Here is a 17,539-nt window from a genome sequence, read left to right on the forward strand (position 1 = left end):
TTAATTATCTGGTTATTTTAATGTTATAGAAGCCCAGTCAGTGTTTTCTCATCCCAGTTTACCACGTTCTTAAAAAGGAGACATTATCTGTGATAGTGAACTATTCTTGGATACAGAGCAAAAGATGTAATAAGATCCAGTGACTGGATTAACAAACCAAGTAGAAATAATGCATATATCTAACACTGAATATAAGTGTGGAAGAGCTTCTGAAGGGGTGTGATAAATTAGATTTTCCATCACTTTCAATTTTGGAATCAAGGTTGGGTAATTTTATGAATGGTGCACTATAGCCCAGGCTGTGAACTCATTAACTAAACTATTGCATGGGAGTTGGCACTGTGTCTACTGAACTCCAGAACAGATTATCATAATGCTCCCTTCTGGCTACCAAAGTCAATTAATCTCTGTATTTTGATTATTTATTATTATTATTATTATTAGAGTGGGCAGGGATGTAAAAAACAGTAAATGGATTTGGTTTGTTTTTAAAGGATCAGTGCATAAATAATAGCTAATTAATTCTCAACAAACACTTCCAAGAGAATTATCTCTGTCTTACAGACAATGAGTTTCAGAGGCATTGGGATGTCAGTCTCAGCTCACACAGTAAGTAAGCAGCAAAGCACAACTGCCAGCAGTCATTCCTGGCTGCTGTGCTTATGCTATTACAAGTATATACAGAGTTTTATCAAATGTCTGTAAAGGCATTTCCTGCAGGTGCTTCCTGTGATCCTGTAGAGAAAGTTATGTTATGATGGCTTCTTTCATCTGAAGAGCACCAAATTTGTTCTGAGCACTTGCAAGCTTGTTTTTAAAATACTCTCAAGTGGTAACTAAAGAAGTCTAGAAGTCAGGGAAAGGGATAGACAAGGAGATCCTGGTTCCTTTGTCTTTTCACTCTTCCTTCCTAAAAATCTCCACAAAGGATGTTTTTGGTATCTCTTGTATTAGTTTTAGAGAAAGGAATATAACAAACTAACAGAAGCAAGATAATTGTGTCCTTACTCTACTAAAGCTGGTGATGCTAGGAACACTTTGCCTTACTGGAAAACAGCAGTGTCAGTGTGAGGGAGCTTTGGAAAAAAAAAGGAATACACAAGATGATTCACTGTGTATCTGCCAGCCTTTTCCTGATCAGTTTGGGCCTTTGCATGGGAACAGAACCACAACAATCTTCTCTGTGCCACAGCAAATCCTTGTCACAGGCAAGCAGAATCATGTAAGAAAAATATTGCACCTAAGTAATGATCTTTGTACATCAGAATTTCCACCTTCTCCTTTTACATGAGTAGTAAAACTCATGAGGCTGTTAATAACATCAGTGTTGTTCTACTGACATCCAACTTTTCTTTTAAGCTAGTGGCCATGGAGGTTGTTGACCCTGCTTGGTGGTAGAAAAGACTGCAAAGAAATCATGCTAAACTCAAAAATGTCACTGCCTCCTTGGCCAGAGAAGCATGTATCCTGGCTGCCAAAAATAAGTAAACCAGAAATATCTGAGTCAGATAAAACTGCCAATGCTGTGTGAGGAAAAAAAAAATTACTTGCACACAGCTAGTAATCAATTGACTCTAATGTTCAATCCCCTAAGATTTATGACTCAGCTTAAAATTAAATTTAGGAAGTTTCTGTTGAAAGAAAATTGGGCCGTTACATCACTTTACTACTTGCTTAATGAATTGTAAGGAAAGAAGTGGACAGGTGATCAAAATTTAAAATCCTTCCCTCTTCCAGTTATTGTTTGCAAACTAGATTTACCTTTGGTGATTATTAAACAAGGTTTCTGATTTATGAAAGTCCTCCTATTTCAGATGCTTACAGCTATTTGAAGGCATTCCAACTAAAAGATGGCTATACAGTCACTTTCAGAGTAGTAGTTGATATGAACCTGAACAAAACAACATCATATGGAAACTATAAATGTGTATTATCTGTCAAAGGGAAAAATATAACTTCTGAACGCATACAGTTGCAAAAGAGCTAATGGGATGAAATCAAATTGTACACTTTAAAACAAAAATAGGACCTTCAGTATTTCTTATTCCATCATTGTCTCTTTTGTTAGCAGTTTACTAAATTCACAGGGGTTTCCAGTCAAAGATTACTTCTTACTCTGAACTTCTGATATAGATACCAGGCGTTTTTTCATATGAAGACTGAGAATCGACTTGAGCAGAAATATAAGAATTCTGCATTTCTCCCAAAATTCTTTCAGTCATTTTCATCTTAGCAGGAAAAAAAAAAAAAAAATCAAAGAAATCCCTGAAGAAAGAGGTAGCTTCTGACAATTCAGATATTTCTTTGTAAAATATTCTTGTGGCTTTTTGGTATCATTTCAAAAAGCCAAGTGGTTAAAACTGTCCTTATTTCCCTAGAAAGATGAGCAGCTATTGAATGCAAGTTGAAGGACAAGCAGGCATGTTTGAAGGCTGTCACATACTGTAATCCTGCCTTTGGGGATTTCTTAGTAATATTCTTTTGATTAGTTTGAAAGGATTATTCTGAGGAATCCTACTCCAGGTATTCTTCCTGAGACAAGAATTTTGTGTTTGCTTGCATGCCCTTTTGCTTATGATTCTCTGCATTTAAAGCCCTTTTAACCTTGTACTGAGTTTTAGAAAGGATCTACACACTTTTCATTGATGTTTCTCATATTTACATTTTGGTTACTGTTTTTTTGATCATGTCCTGGGTCACAGAAGGTTCTAAACCTGTGATCCTTTGTCAGGAAGATCTTGACTGAAGGTCGTAACTTTCGGAGTATGGGCTCTGCCTAGGGTGAACTGGACAAAAGGAAAGGAAAATGTTTAGTGAGTTCTTGTACCATCATTGACATTGATAACTGATTGATCATCCTTTGGAATCCATAATTTTTTGGAATTCATAATTAGTGTATGTGAAGTAGTCTAGATAAGTTAATTTTCTTTTCTTTCATCTTGACATATTCAGAGAGTACTGCAGCTACACCCAGAAACTGAAACGTGTTACTGTTAGATGGCAATAGTGCTAATTTTCTTTTTTTTTCTTCTTCAGTCATTTTTTGCAAAATCTTGACTTAATACTATATATGAACTTTGTTTATTTCATAAACATTGCAAATTGGAAGCATGCAAAAACAAAACAAAAAGGATTCAAAATTATTTCAAATGCATACTTTTGATGTTTCTAGAATTTTAAATCAATTTTGTAATATTTTAGTATGATTTAAGGACAGCTGAAACATGTTTAAAGACAGCTTATAGGCTTTTTTTAATCCAGTCTTACTTCCCTTTATTGGGAAGCTTATCTGAATTATGGAGAATACAAGTGCTATTTGCAATTAACTATAATCCCAGAATTAAATAGATACTGAAAGTATACAAGAAAAACAGCTGATTATTTAATTTTTGTCTTCAAAGTTTGTTTATTTTATCTCAGTAAACAATATTAACTTTATACATTAAGCAATTAATGTTACAGTGGGGATTCTGTAACACGATGTATCAAACAAGGAGGCCGTGGAAAAGAAATATACATGGACAGATTCTTGGTAGATGTTTCAGAGATGTTTATTTCCCCAGCTGCATGGCCGGGATCTGCCAAGGAACTGCTCCAGTCAGGGACCCGAGGGTCCTTGCCTGCGCAGGGAAACACAAAACAACCAATGGGGAACAAGGCTGACCAGGGGCCAGGGAAACCCCGTGTCTGTGCCCTCAGGGCCCCTCTCCCAGGGCTCCATGGCAGGGGGGAAGGGACCCCGACATTTCACCCGTTTATTTTTAACAAAAGAGATTTAAAACTTAACATTGAAAACAACTGGATAAACATAACAAGAACAGTTGTAAAACAAAATAAGCCACCCTCCTGAGTCTTTAAATGTCCAAACAGATTCTCTGGAACATCTTAAGGCTGACAGAAGGGAGACAGGACTCTCCTGGCATGCTTTATGGGGAAACTGAGGCAGGAGAGGGTTTAATTTCTTCCCCTGCCCCCCCCTTTTCATCCCCCACTCGACATTGGAAAGGGATTTTTGGGGAAACAATTGGCAAAGGCATGGTTTTGTGAGGGAAACCGTGGGTGGAAAAATGGATTGGGAATACACTGGGGGTAATAGGACATAGGGTAAAAGGGAAAGGTGGGATTAGGAAAGGGAGACTGTAGGAGGGGCCTACAATGGAGATACTGTCTAACATGACTACGATTTTTAGCATGTATACTGCCTTTTACAGGAACACCATCAGGCCCTGTGACCTCTGCTGCTTGTAACCCTCTTCTACCTAGCACAATTTTGAATTCCACCACCTCTCCATCTCCCAAGCTTGGGATGTATTTTTCAGGGTTATTCTTTTTAATAGCACTTCTATGAACGAATATGTCTTGCTGGTTGTCACATCTTGTTATAAAACCATAATTTTGTTTAACATTATAACAATTTACTATTCCTAAAACCTTAGCTATGATGATTTTTTCCTTTTTCTGAGTGGCTGCTGTTTTCTGTCTTGCTGCACTTTTGCTTTCTCTTTCTCTCACTCCCGTATTGGAACTGCCGGGGTTGTCAGTGCTGCCGGGGCCACCGGAGCTGCTCGTGCCAGTGCGCTCTTCCCAGGGTCGCATTCGGGGCCGCACAGGCCGGGCTGGGCCACGCCGGGCTGTGCTGCTCAGCTCTCTGCGCTCCGCTACTTTTGCTCTCAGCTTCGCTGCCGCTGCCAGGCGCTGCACTCACATCTCGGCTGGGCCCCCGAGCGATGACCCCCCCGTGCCCTGCTCCAGCGCGCGTTTCAGCTGGGCGCGGCTCCGCCGCCAGCCGCCGCCTACGCACCGCCCCTGTCGGTCGGGCGTTCACGGGGCTCGCTCCACCCTGGGCTGTGTGGGGCCAGGCGGGCTCCTGCCGCACCTTGCTCCGCTGCCAACACTGCAGCTCGCGTGGCTCTGCCCGTGGGAACTGCCTCGCTGCTGCTTGGAGAGGGCTCGGTGCACGTGGCCGAGGCCGCACAGTCCCTGAACCAGGCTTCCCTTCGCCAAGACACAGCTGACATTGTTCAACAGTCTCGGTAATTAAATAATATTCATGAAAATATTCTTCCATTGGCATATATTTTGACTCAAAAATTAACTGTGTCCAAATGGTGTTCCAGAAGTCTTTGGTAAGAATCACATCCCAAGAAACATAGAAAAAGTTCTTAAACAACCATGCCAATAAGTGTTTCAGTTCTTTTTGAGCTTGAATCAAGCTAAAATTTACAAATCGTTGTTCAAGAATCTTTTCAAGTTTAAGATAGATGTCCATATGTGGCTCTGAGAGACAAGAGCCTTTCCACGGATCCTCCATAGTTTAAATATGGAATAGCAAAACAAAAACAAGAAGAGGAATCCAAAGTTTCTTTACTCACAAATTAGTCGCTGTGCTTAGGGATCAGGGATCATTCTGCCCGCAATTTTCCACCATTTGTTACAGTGGGGATTCTGTAACACGATGTATCAAGCAAGGAGGCCTGTGGAAAAAAAATATATATGGACAGATTCTTGATAGATGTTTCAGAGATGTTTATTTCCGCAGCCACATGGCCAGGATCTGCCAAGGAACTGCTCCAGTCACGGGACCCGTGGGTCCTTCCCCCGCACAGGGGAACACAAAACAACCAATGGGGAACAAGGCTGACCAGGGGCTAGGGAAACCCTGTGCCTCCCGCCCAGGGCCCCTCTCCCAAGGCCACATGGCAGGAGGGAAGGGACCCCGACAAATTAATACAGAATAACCAGACTTTATTTCTCACAGATTGATTTACAATTGTATTCTTGCAACTATTTCAGATATGCCACATTTTGTTTCACAGTTATTTCTTGCATGCTGATTGTCTAGTCAGAATGGCAAAGATCTGGAAAGTAGCCTCTGGACTCTGCTGTGAATGAAACGTAGGAAAACTATTCATAACTGAGAAAAGTTTATCTTAAATATTGACCATCCTGATTTACTTATGGCTCAAATTGAAAGACTATAAAACCAGCAAGTGCAGTAACTTTTATTTATAGATACAAAATGAAGTCACAAATTGGTATTTTCTATCATGGGTGAAGATTGTTGTTTAGATTGCTATGTAACTAATTAAGAGCTCGAAAGCTTTATTTAGTTGCTATGTCCTTACTTATGCGCTAGATGATTCTCAACAGTATTTAAAACAGATTTTGCCTTTGTACTTTTTTCTGCAGGGTGTTTGAGTCTTATAATCTGATGCACTAAGTCAGGGGGTGTGGAATGACACTGCTGAGTTTGTGCTTTCCTCTCCTAAGTGCACCCTCCCATAACAGCCTCGACTGTTTGGGTTGCAAGTAACCCGGCAGAGTAGTAGGGCTGTGTGGAAGAGATACAAGAAGCTTTGAGACAACAGTGGTGCACAAGGAGTAAATACTGTTCTGGAAATTACTAAAAAGCTATTTTAAAATCATTAAAGTGTGCAAAAATTTCTAAGTACATCAGTAGTAGAGAGGAAAAGAAACCAAGGACCGATCTGGGTTCCTTTGTGTTTGACCTTCTTCTCAAGGTGAGAGCTCCTGTTGCTGCTGAGCTCTGTGCTCCAGCAGCCAGTGATCAGAGAGCTGTTACTGTTATTATTTCAGTAACAGCGCAGTTGTGCTTAGATTTCTTGGAAACACATTCTTCCTGTCTCTCTGTCATTCCACAGGAGATGCAGCAGAAGTAATTTTTTCTGTGTTAATGAATAAAATCTCACAACTCCTGTAGAGAAAAGCGGGTTTTATTCTGCCTGCACAACCATTTCACACTGATTTTTGTATTCTTTTTCTTTTAACATGAATCTCAGTCAGTGGGCAACTTTTGGAACTAAGGTGTTGATCACATTCTCTCTTTTGTAGAATACGTTTATTTTGTACCCAGGAAAATTTATATTTTACTTTGTAGCAGCTGAAGAGTGGCAAGTTTTAATTTAGTTCCTATCTCCCACTTTGCTTCACTGACCACAAAAGGCTCAGATTTCTAATTTAGACACCCATGTGAATACTTGACTAGGTGCTTTAGCATTATTTTATTTTTACAACCCCATAAAATAATTTAATTTTTACTCCATATTTTATATGTGGAACCAAGATTAAGTCAAAACTACCTGATCATTTTGTGTCTTCCTGGAACTATACTAAGTGCCACAGAAAAACTTTTTGCAACTTACTTGTCTATCATCACGTGGGAACTGTCACAAAGAGAATCTGGCACCTGTGCTGTAGGGCACACCCTATCTGTTACCTTCATGGAAGACGGCCCATTCCCATCTGGCAGACCACAGGCTTAGGCACTGTGCATGCTTCGTTCTCTCATGCTAATAAAGGCGCTATCGTAAAGATACCAGTCTTATTCATTATGAAACCTCAAGTTGCCCCCAGAGTGGGTCCTGCAATGTCTAGGAGTTAAAATCTGTTTAGTTTATTTAAGACTAAGAGAAAGATAATGATTACTCCCCGAAGTGTTAAGAAGCTTTTACTAATAATGCAATCAGTTGATCTTAACAGCAAAGATAAAACGTTATTCTGTGATGGGAAGGTTGTATTTTCTCAATTTAAATCAAACTGTAAATGCTGAATATTAAATCTTGGGAACAAGTTGCCAGAGACTAGGACAGACTTCCATTGGCAAAATTTTTCAAATCAAGCTCATGTGTTTTTCCTTGAATTTAGATATGATTAAAAATGAAAAAAAAAAAAACCACAAAAAAGAAAACAAAACACCCTAAAACCTCAAGGTATTTCAGCCTCAGTTATTTAGTGTATCAGGATGAATAATCACAATTTTCTCTCTGGGAATCATGTGAATCTCTGGGGAATAAATAGCAGGTAACTATGTAAATAAATTAATATCATAATGATATTCAGGAATTCATTAAGACCCTGTAGGAAACAATAATTCTACTAGCAGCATTGACTTTCCATCCCTAATGATATTTTAATATTTTTTGTGTATAGCTTAGGTTTAAAAAAATTTTAGAATGCTTCCATTTTATGCCAAGTGGAACAAAATCTATATAGTTCAGCATAGGGGTTGAAATTTCTTCTTCATTATGCAGGCCTGAAAATAATCTATTAGCTTTGAGGATATCTGTTTTAGAAATTTTTCATGTTATGTTTGGTGCCTTCACCAAAAGGGAAGAATGTCTTTGCCAGTGAGATATTTCACACTTCTCTGGAATATTATTCAATTTCAGGATGTAAAGAAATGTGACACTGTTGGTGTCTTTGCTGTGATGCTATCTGTCATGTCCCATAAAGTAAAATTTAACAGTATCCATACGTCCGTGTCTCCTTGTTCATGAGTCTAAAAGTTAGAGGAATAGGGTTATTAAGGGGAGTTCTGGGGAAAAAAAAAACAAACAAAACCCTCCAGTCTGTATACATGTACATTATTAGATGTCCACCTCAAATCTTCCAATAATACAAAGTCAGCAAAGGGTTCCTGTCCAGTCCTGGAAAGAAGTCAGTTTCCCTAGCAAAATTTACAGATAATTTGGTAATATTTCTATTAATAAAAAAAGTATGAGCAATTGTACGTAGAAGTATGAGAAAAGCAATTAATTCTTGGGTTTGGGATATACGAGCAAGATGGAGAGGTAGTTCTTTGTTTGTTAAGAATTTTGGCTTTAGGCTTCATTACTCAAAGTAAATTAAACAAAGATAATATCCTACAACAGTGCCAGAAGATAAAAGCATGTTTCACTTACATCCAGTTACTGAGTCATGTTCTGGAAGCAGTAGTTGTGAGGGTGTGGGGATTTTTGGTTTGTGTTTGTTTGCTAGTGTATAGGAGTTTCAATTGTTTCTTTTTTAAAAGAAAAACTTCAAACATCAATACATTAAATTAAAACTCACCGATTTTTTATAATGAAGCTTGTATTTGTAATTTTTCTTTCATCTGAAATTATGCTCAGGTATCATATCTTGCTCTTCAATTCTCTCTCTTTAAATTTTAAAAACATTTTTTAGGAAACATTGTACAGAACTGAAATCCCTCCAAGTTATCTGTGAATAGCAAATGACATTATTCCTTAAAAATTTTTTGAAACTTACAGGTTCCTTGAAGTTCTTGTCAAAATAACAAAAAAACACAGTTTCTGTAGAGGAGATTGAATTCTTTTTAAGTAAAGCAGTAGTTATCAGGTTGTATAATGTTACCCTAATTTGTTCTAAAGACCAATAACATTTATTTTGCTAAATCATTTAGTTTTGTTTGGAAATGTGAAAGGGTAAAAGGCAGTAAATAAGCTTTTGGCTTTAGTCTTTGCATGTAATGATGATTCCATTATATTATTCATTAAATTATGATGCACACATGGTTAGAATATGTTTTCAGCATGCAAAGACAGAATTTGAACCTGTAAGTAAACTTCCTAGGAATCAGTAGAGAATATAAGGGTGTAAGGTGAACAAAAAGATGGATCTGATTAAAAAGTGCTAGGACATGTTTTGAGCATAGAACAAAAGAGTGTACTCAGTTTTAGTGAAAGCCTGCTAGTAGATGTTCCTTACTTTGAGTATGTGAGTAGTTTTCCAAAAATTTTTGAGTACTTCACACATAACGTAGGGGATTGTTTTTATATATATATGTATGCACACACAAATATATATAAAACAGAAATGTGGCTGAGGGAATTATATGGAAAACCACTGAAATTAGAATTTACTTCTAGCACTCATAATAGAATCAAGTTCATATGAACACAGCATCATCAGCATTATAATGTTTAGTTGATCCACGTGTTAATCCTGAGCTCATAGGAGTTCTGGTCCTTCTATAACCACAAATTCCAAAGATGAGATCCAGCACCTGCTGAATCATTTGAGGATTTCATCATTTGTGATAAGGGAAATACCTGCTGTTGCTTTTAATTACATTCAAATACTTTTCTTTCATTCAGATGCATTTCTGTGTGAGGTGATTATGCAGGATGCTGTAGAAATGTTGTTTAGCTCTGAACGTGTTTGTTTTTAGGGAAACTGTAGTGTTACTGATTGCACTGTTCATTGGAGAGAATGAAGAAATACTCCTTTGAATAGAAGATTACTGCTTCCTATCGCCTATTTTTACTCCACACAATGGCACCACATGAAATTAAAGCAACATGTCAAAACTGAGCTGAAATGGAGATAACCGACATCTGTTGCTTTCTGATGCATTAAATATTTTCTCTTTGTTTGCTATTATTCTTTCCTTCTGCAACCTGTTTTTCTATCATGTTTCTTTTTATCTCTTTTTTTTCCACCTTCTCCTTGAAGTTAATCTCTTAACATTCTCCTTTACCCAATCCTCTTATTCTTGTTGTGTGAGTTTGTATGACACAATTGGGGTGTGTTTTCATAGGTACTGAGCAAAGAAATGTTTCTCCAGCAAGGAGGAATTGATGAAGTTCAGGTTTTGCCTTTTTTTCTTCAATGTTCATGTGGTAAAGTAGAAACACAGTTTTGGAACATCTTGTCTTCTCTGAAATCCGCTGTGGATTTCAGTCAGCTTGTGCAGAACCAGTATGTGATGTGAATTTTTCTAGGGCCCCTGGATTTGAACTGCCCTGCAGTGCCAAACACCATCCCGCTGCACTGCTGGCCAAGACCTTCCAGCACCCAGCCAGCCCTGCTCTGCTCTTTGATGGTGCAGGGTCTTGAGAACTCAAGTGGAAAACAGTTTCTAGATTTTCTTTGCTTTGCAGGCTGGCAGCCATAACCAAAGCTGTCAACATCTTGTTTTTGTAATCATTCTAGTTTTTGAGTTTTTGAAAAAATTATTTGGTTTGGAATTCGGGGGATTTTCTATAAAATAAAATTTTTAAGATTTAGTCACCTTCATGCTTAACTCACCTTGGAGTCCCAAAGAAAAATCCAGTTATATTTCCTAAAGACATATTCTGGTTGCCTGTGGATGTTTCCGTATTTTATAATATGGTACTTCTGTTTCCTATTTCTGCCATTTATAGAGCTATAGTACCATGGAACACAGACTCTGTAGTGTTTTCATATTTCAGTGTCAAAATAAAGCTAGAAGCAGAGAAGTTTTTTCAGAAATTCAGAGACATAAGTTATTCCTTCCTTTGCTAAAAAAGCAAAATATAATTATCAAGAGTATAACAGTAAGTATAAAATTAAAGTAGTGAAAAAAAGCACTAGTAATTTTAAAAAGTTATGAAAAAATTTAGTAGTTCCTCTTAGAGAAAAAGAAATATCCTACTATTCCATGCATTGCTCTATTTTCACATCATCCTAGAAAGAGCCTCCGCTGAAGTAATTTTAGTACTTCTCTCTGAATAGATCATTAATTTGGATAGAGAATTTTTCACCTGAATTAATTCAGGTGAAGAATTAATTTTCCCCTTAATTAAATTAAGTTCTCTGGTATATATGTGATGATATTTTTCAGTGAAGTACAGGGCTTTTCTCTGCTTCACAGAGAGCTGAGAGATTACAAACATCTTTTTGTTTACTTGGTTTAGGATCTAATCACCATTCTTTCACCATTTTACTTTTTGGTTAAAGTAGGAGAACTTGCACTGTTATTCACTTAATAACATTTCAGGCATTTCTGTCCCTCATTATTTCAGAGTTAAATTTTTTAATGCTGAGAATTTCTTTTTAATCCTTCATTGTAAAATGCATTTTCCTAAAAGGAAATTTCATAATGTACTTCCTTTATCCATACAGTCGAGTACTGTAAAACTGTTGTAAACTGTCCTAATACAGAAAACTAAAACCGTTTTTGGCCAGTTTTACTTACATACTACTGTTAAACTGTATGTTACTTCATTACAATACTTATATGAATTTATAATTTAGCTCTAGCATTTTTAATTATTGATTAGAATATAGTTGTTCTTTAAATATGGGATAAAAAATTGAGTCTGAATCTTAATTTTCCATAGCTTTCCTTCCAAATTTCCCAAACTCTTACCTTCAATTTTCTCCGGAGAGAAAAGTGTTTTAGTTATGCAAAGAGAATTATGCTGAGTGTCTCTACGGTGTCCTTATGTACAGTGGGGTGGCTGAATCATATTGGTAAAGCCAAAGGGAAATTTAAAGATCACACAACAATTTTTGCTGTAACTTCTGCTGAATGACTGATCATTTATTTATTTATTTTAAAAATTTATTAGTTGGCCTGTTAAAATATGATACCTGTCCTGTAAACCTGCCCTGTTAAATTTTTAAAATTATTTGCAGCTAAACAGGGTTTGCTCTTAAGGAGCGACAAAAATCTCAGTGAATATTTTTGAAAGCTCCATTCATAATGTTCAAAAGCACTGCTTAGAAAGGATTTTGGGACTTATTTTCTTACTTTTCTTAATTCTTATTATGTTACTGTCCTGTGGAGCACTACCTTTGAGAAAAGTGGTTGTGGCTAATAACATTCCCAGTCTTTTCATTGCAATGTGAACTGAAATATGAAGCAGCTTACAGAAGTCAGTATCCAAGACAAGAAGAGAAGTGATTTACAGAACAGAAAATTTTGGAGTTGGGCTCATGAGATGGTGTTTTACAGACAAGTGAGCCATTTTGATCATTTTCCCAGTCTGGGTTAAAGAAAAAAACATGATACCTGGCAAAAATATTTAAGTGATTTAATGAGATTAATAATCTGAAATAATTGTTTAATTTATATAGGTATTTCCACCTTTTTTCTGAAAAAAATAGTTTTGCAAGGCGGCTTCTTACTGTAAATTTCTATATTTTATTTATTTTTTTAGCCAGAGATTCACTCCCTGTTTAAAAAATCCTATTAGAGATGTGGGTCTAAATTATACCTTTAAATCTTTTGGCCAGAAAAGGAGATTTTACAGCAATTGTGCATAATTTTCAAGCTCCTTTAAATTGATTTTTCAGTCTTGCAATAATGGATTTTGGCCTGATATTTGCATTATCCACAAAGTGTGTATGACTGTTCCCCATTTATTTAAATGAAGGCTGTGTTTAAAAGATACTGTTCTGCAGGAGACTGAATGGAATGTGCTTTATTAATCTGGGACTGCCTTATTCTCTATGGACTATGTTTATGCATTCAGCAGAGGTTACTGATTCATATAGCAATAGGAACCCTTGAAATGCCATGTACCTGCTGAGATCAGCCCTCTTTCTGGCAAAGGACTGGTAAAGCACAAGTCAGGGCACAAAATTTGGAGAGCTATAGAAAATAATTTTGATTTTGAGAATTGTTTTCATCAATCATTTAATTAAATTATGTAGAAAATATCATGTCTTCCTATATTCAGCTTCCTTTGACCATAACATTTCTGGGAGATTAAAAAAACCCAAATAAGCCCAAACCAAAGCTACCAGCAAACCTCTACATTTAATAGGGTTTTGATAAGATTATGCCAAGCATCATAAAATTAAGCCATTCCCAAAAGGAATTTGCTCTTGAACTATGAACTATTACCTTGCATGCTCACTAAAATATACATTTTTAAAGGAATCAAAATTTTTATTTCCTCCATGAAGTTCTGTGATTCCTAGAAGATAAAAAAACAGGCAGCTGCTTGCTCAGTAGGATTTTTGTTGTTGTTCAGTGTACGCTTTCCTTTGTCTTCTCTTGCTCAGAAGAGAGAACTGTTCACTTATACCACTTGAATATATAAGTACTTCAAAGACACTAATTAATGTCTCCTACTAACTTATCTGTGAAGTGAGGAGTGCCATCATCATCATTTAGCACATCAATAGCTGCAGCACAGAAAAATTAAGGTGAATGTAACTGTTAATGTTATAATTTTGTGAGTCCACCAAAGAAGGGATCCTGTGCATCTTCCTTACATCTACGACCACCTGGGTCTACTATGCATGCCACAAAATAATTATTCTTCTAAGATATATTTTTTTAATAAGTAGTGTCTGAGCATGTAAATAGCTATTCCTATTACTGTAAACAAAAGACCAACTTGAATTTTATCTCTTTCAGTATTTTGATGACTATAGTTTACAATAGTAGTCCTTAATCTTTGGGGTTTTATTCCACGATTGGTATTTATTATAGGATTTTTCTATGTATTTATTTGGATGCCAACCGTATAGACACTAGAATTGATTTTTTTTTTTTCCTTCTTTCCCTTAGGCATTTCCTGGAAATACAAACTCTGACAGCGTGGTCCGGCATGATTTACAACATCCAGTTATTGCTCGCTATGTAAGGATAGTTCCTTTGGACTGGAATGGAGAGGGCCAAATTGGGTTAAGAATTGAAGTCTATGGCTGCTCCTACTGTAAGTTTTTCCATTATGATCCTTTTTTTTCCCCCCAAATAAAAACTCGCTTTGGATTTTGGATTAATAGCAGATCTCAAAGACTTTTACCTTAGTGACAGGATTGCTAGTTGTGTTACCCAAGACTTCAGGAAATATTTGTTGGAACTTTAATTCTCAGTTGATAGTTTGTTCTTCTCTGGAAGATGCGACATTGGAATTTGCGATAGCTCTTTGAAGTTTCTCCTTTTCATTGTTGTGGTTTCTGTTGTAGAAGGCTTTGGTTACTGTATAAGCTTGATTGGTACATTTGAGGAAGAGATTGTATTCAAATGTCATGTTGGGTCTTGAGGGATAAAACAGAAACAGGACATAGTTTATTGCCTGGTACTAGAGATAAAATTAAAGCAATAAACAAGAATTCTATCAGAATAGTTAAGATTGTCTAAATATGTGACACATTTTTCTGAGATATTTCCTTGAGTATTTGAATGTGACTTCAGAATTTCTTCTGAAGTCTGGGCGAGCGATGGGTACAAGTGCTTCTGTAGTTACGACCAGAACTGATAAGGCTTTAAGAAAAGTGAGGTTAGTTTCTAATGCTCTTCCTTCAATCCAAGCAGTTCTTAAGTCTGCAAACCTGCAAAACTGAGTTTATGATGTCCTATTTCTATGTATTTTTTAGGTAGTATCCTGGATTTGTTGGTACTTCAGCTGGAAGATGTTATTTGAGATTTGTCTTTTAATAACCAGACATTAGAATAAAATGAAGATGACTCATCACTGACTTCATTGGGTGACACAAGACATATTGGAGCCCTTTGCCATTCTTAATAGCAAAAAAAGAAAAATTGTGATTTCAGTTACTTTTTTGATTAGATTAGATAGTCAAAAGTCTACATACTTTCCTTCAACACCAATAGAACCATGAAGAAGAGCGGTTTTATATTTTTTCTTATTTGCATACAATGAATGTTTTAAAAATGTGTATTGAATCACAGAGAATTTCCAAACATCTGCAGGAACTTAGTTGAGAAATCAAATCAAGTTTGCTGTGGTGTTGATGCTGTGTGTTGGTGCTGCTGTGCTGGGGGTACACATGGTTGTTAGATATATTTGCAAAAATACAAGGGCAGGAGCTGTTACAAGACAAAGTGTAATGGTTTTGAACTAATAGGGAGTCAATTTAGATTAGATATAAGGAAGACATTTATTACAGTGAGGGTGGTAGAACACTGTAACAATTTACCCACAGAGGTGGTGGTTGCTCCATCCGTGGAAACAAAGTCAGGTTGGCTGGGGCTTTGAGCTACCTGATCTAGTTGAAGATGTCTCTGATCATTGCAGGGGGATTGGACTAGATGGCCTTTAAAGGTCCCTTCCAACCTAAACTGTTCCATGTTTCTACAATATCTGTTACCTGAGTATCTGCGGGTTACTCTAAAGTTAATTCGTACTCAAAGAGAAACTGAACCTCTGAAGTTTTAGGTACAGCTCTGATTATTCAGTACATGGCTCTTAATAAACAAGCATTTACCATCATACTGCTAAAATGTTCTACATGCTGTTTTAAGTATACTAAACACTACAGCATGGCTAATTTTCCAGCATAATAAATACTTTCTTCTAATATACGTCCTTGCTTGTACATCAAATGCAAATTCAGGAGTTTGATACAAGAAACCAACATCTAGTTTACTGTCAAATATAACTCTCTTTAACAGAAGAAAATGTAGCAGAATCAAACGATAAACCTGATGATATTTGCTGCAATATTTGCGCATAAAAATGGCACATTTTGATGAAGAGAACAGACAAAATACTGTAGGTACGCAACAAGATAATTTTAGAGGCTTAAAGTAAATGTGAGAAAAAGTAAAACACAGCTTGCTGACAAAGTTATTTTAGTTGTTTGATGAAAATTTGCTTGCTTGCTGAACTTTTGGAGGAGAATCAAAAGCATCTGCCAAGGACACAATGTATGGAACCATAAAAATACTGACAAAAATACGTCTTCACAGAAGAACTACGATGGCCCAATGTAATTTCGTAATTTTACTGAGAGAGTATTGCTGGTCTGTTTGTATTAGAAGTGATTTCAGTAATAATTGAAGATTTTTTTTAATGTAATACTAAAAAGAATATATTCTGGTTTTATGTGAATAGGGACTTTTCTTTTAACAACTCTCCTATAATACAGTGTGGTTTTTACATGCAGGAATTGGGCTGCTCCCAAAATGGTATAAGTAGAGAGTGGCAGGGAGGTTGAGAACAAAAACTAAAAAATCACTGTGTTAAGAGAGAGGAAGGCAGCCCTTTGGTATGAACACTGTAACCAAGGAGTACTGTTTACAAATTCCCAGCTTGTCTTCAGATGAATTATTTGGAGCCAGGTGTAAATGCTGCACCATTCCATGTAGATGTGTCCTTTGGCAGAGGCCAAGTTTTTAAGCTTATGATTAGAAGTGCACATATTTGCATATAAATATAAGCACTGCCAGTGTGATTTGCAGATTAATCTTGCTGTCATTTAAGGAACTGCCCATTTAGATAATCACCAATTTTAAAAGCCTGATTAAAAGACAGACTTCTAGTCAAATATGCCTCAATTTTTGGAACTATTACCTAAATAAAAGGCTGCCCAATATATCATAATTCTAATTTTTCTTTTAGTTAATAGATAATGTATTCTTTTATTTAGGTATCTTCAGATACAAAAATCAGATTTTTCTCACACTGCACACAGGGTTTAATTGGGAAGCCATACACAGTGGCTGTAAAAACTCTTTCATTGCACATTGTTGCAACCAGGTAATTAGCCTCAGACCTTTAAGAAAAATGCTTCCTCATATTGAACTGCTTATTCAAACATCAGGTCACTAATTGCCATATTTCTGGTTTGTATTTTTTTTGTATAAGCATTTAAGATACACATTTAACTTTTTTTGTACAAGGGGTGAAATCCATGTCCTTCCTTGCCCAGCAAATCAAGTTTAAAAAGAGATGTGTTTTCCAGAGAGTAGCAATTAGAGTTCACATCTGTACCCTGGAGAAGTTAATAGCATTACCAAATCTTCTTCTTTTAGTTTTGGTTTGCTTAAAGTTTAAAATCGGTTCTGTCTTTTAAATTTTATCTCTATATTTTGTGTAGATGAGATCTGTGGGGTTGTCTTCTAACAGAAGAGTTCACAGAAGTCACCAAAAAAGAATTAGGGCATTACTCTACAACAAGATTCAGAATGAAATTTATTTTGTTTCTTTTTCTATAGTGCAAAATGGACTATATCTTATTTTTTAAAAAATATATTAAAATTGGGTAAAGAACTTGCTCGATTATATTAATG

At 36.4% G+C, this 17,539-nt stretch overlaps 1 protein-coding gene across 1 annotated transcript in view; it reads left to right on the forward strand.

Moving 5' to 3' along the window:
- The window catches only part of CNTNAP2 (contactin associated protein 2), a 1,035,266-nt gene that overhangs the window by 449,131 nt on the left and 568,596 nt on the right, over nt 1-17,539 (forward strand). The window contains exon 4 of the mRNA XM_042044203.1: nt 14,069-14,216. Within this exon, the coding sequence (XP_041900137.1) occupies nt 14,069-14,216 (148 nt within the window). The remainder of the gene's footprint in view (nt 1-14,068; nt 14,217-17,539) is intronic.

Source organism: Corvus kubaryi, unplaced genomic scaffold, assembly GCF_017639235.1.
Source record: "Corvus kubaryi isolate FWS band 111438036 unplaced genomic scaffold, C.kubaryi_AGA036_p1.0 37398, whole genome shotgun sequence".
In the NCBI taxonomy this organism is placed as follows: domain Eukaryota; kingdom Metazoa; phylum Chordata; class Aves; order Passeriformes; family Corvidae; genus Corvus; species Corvus kubaryi.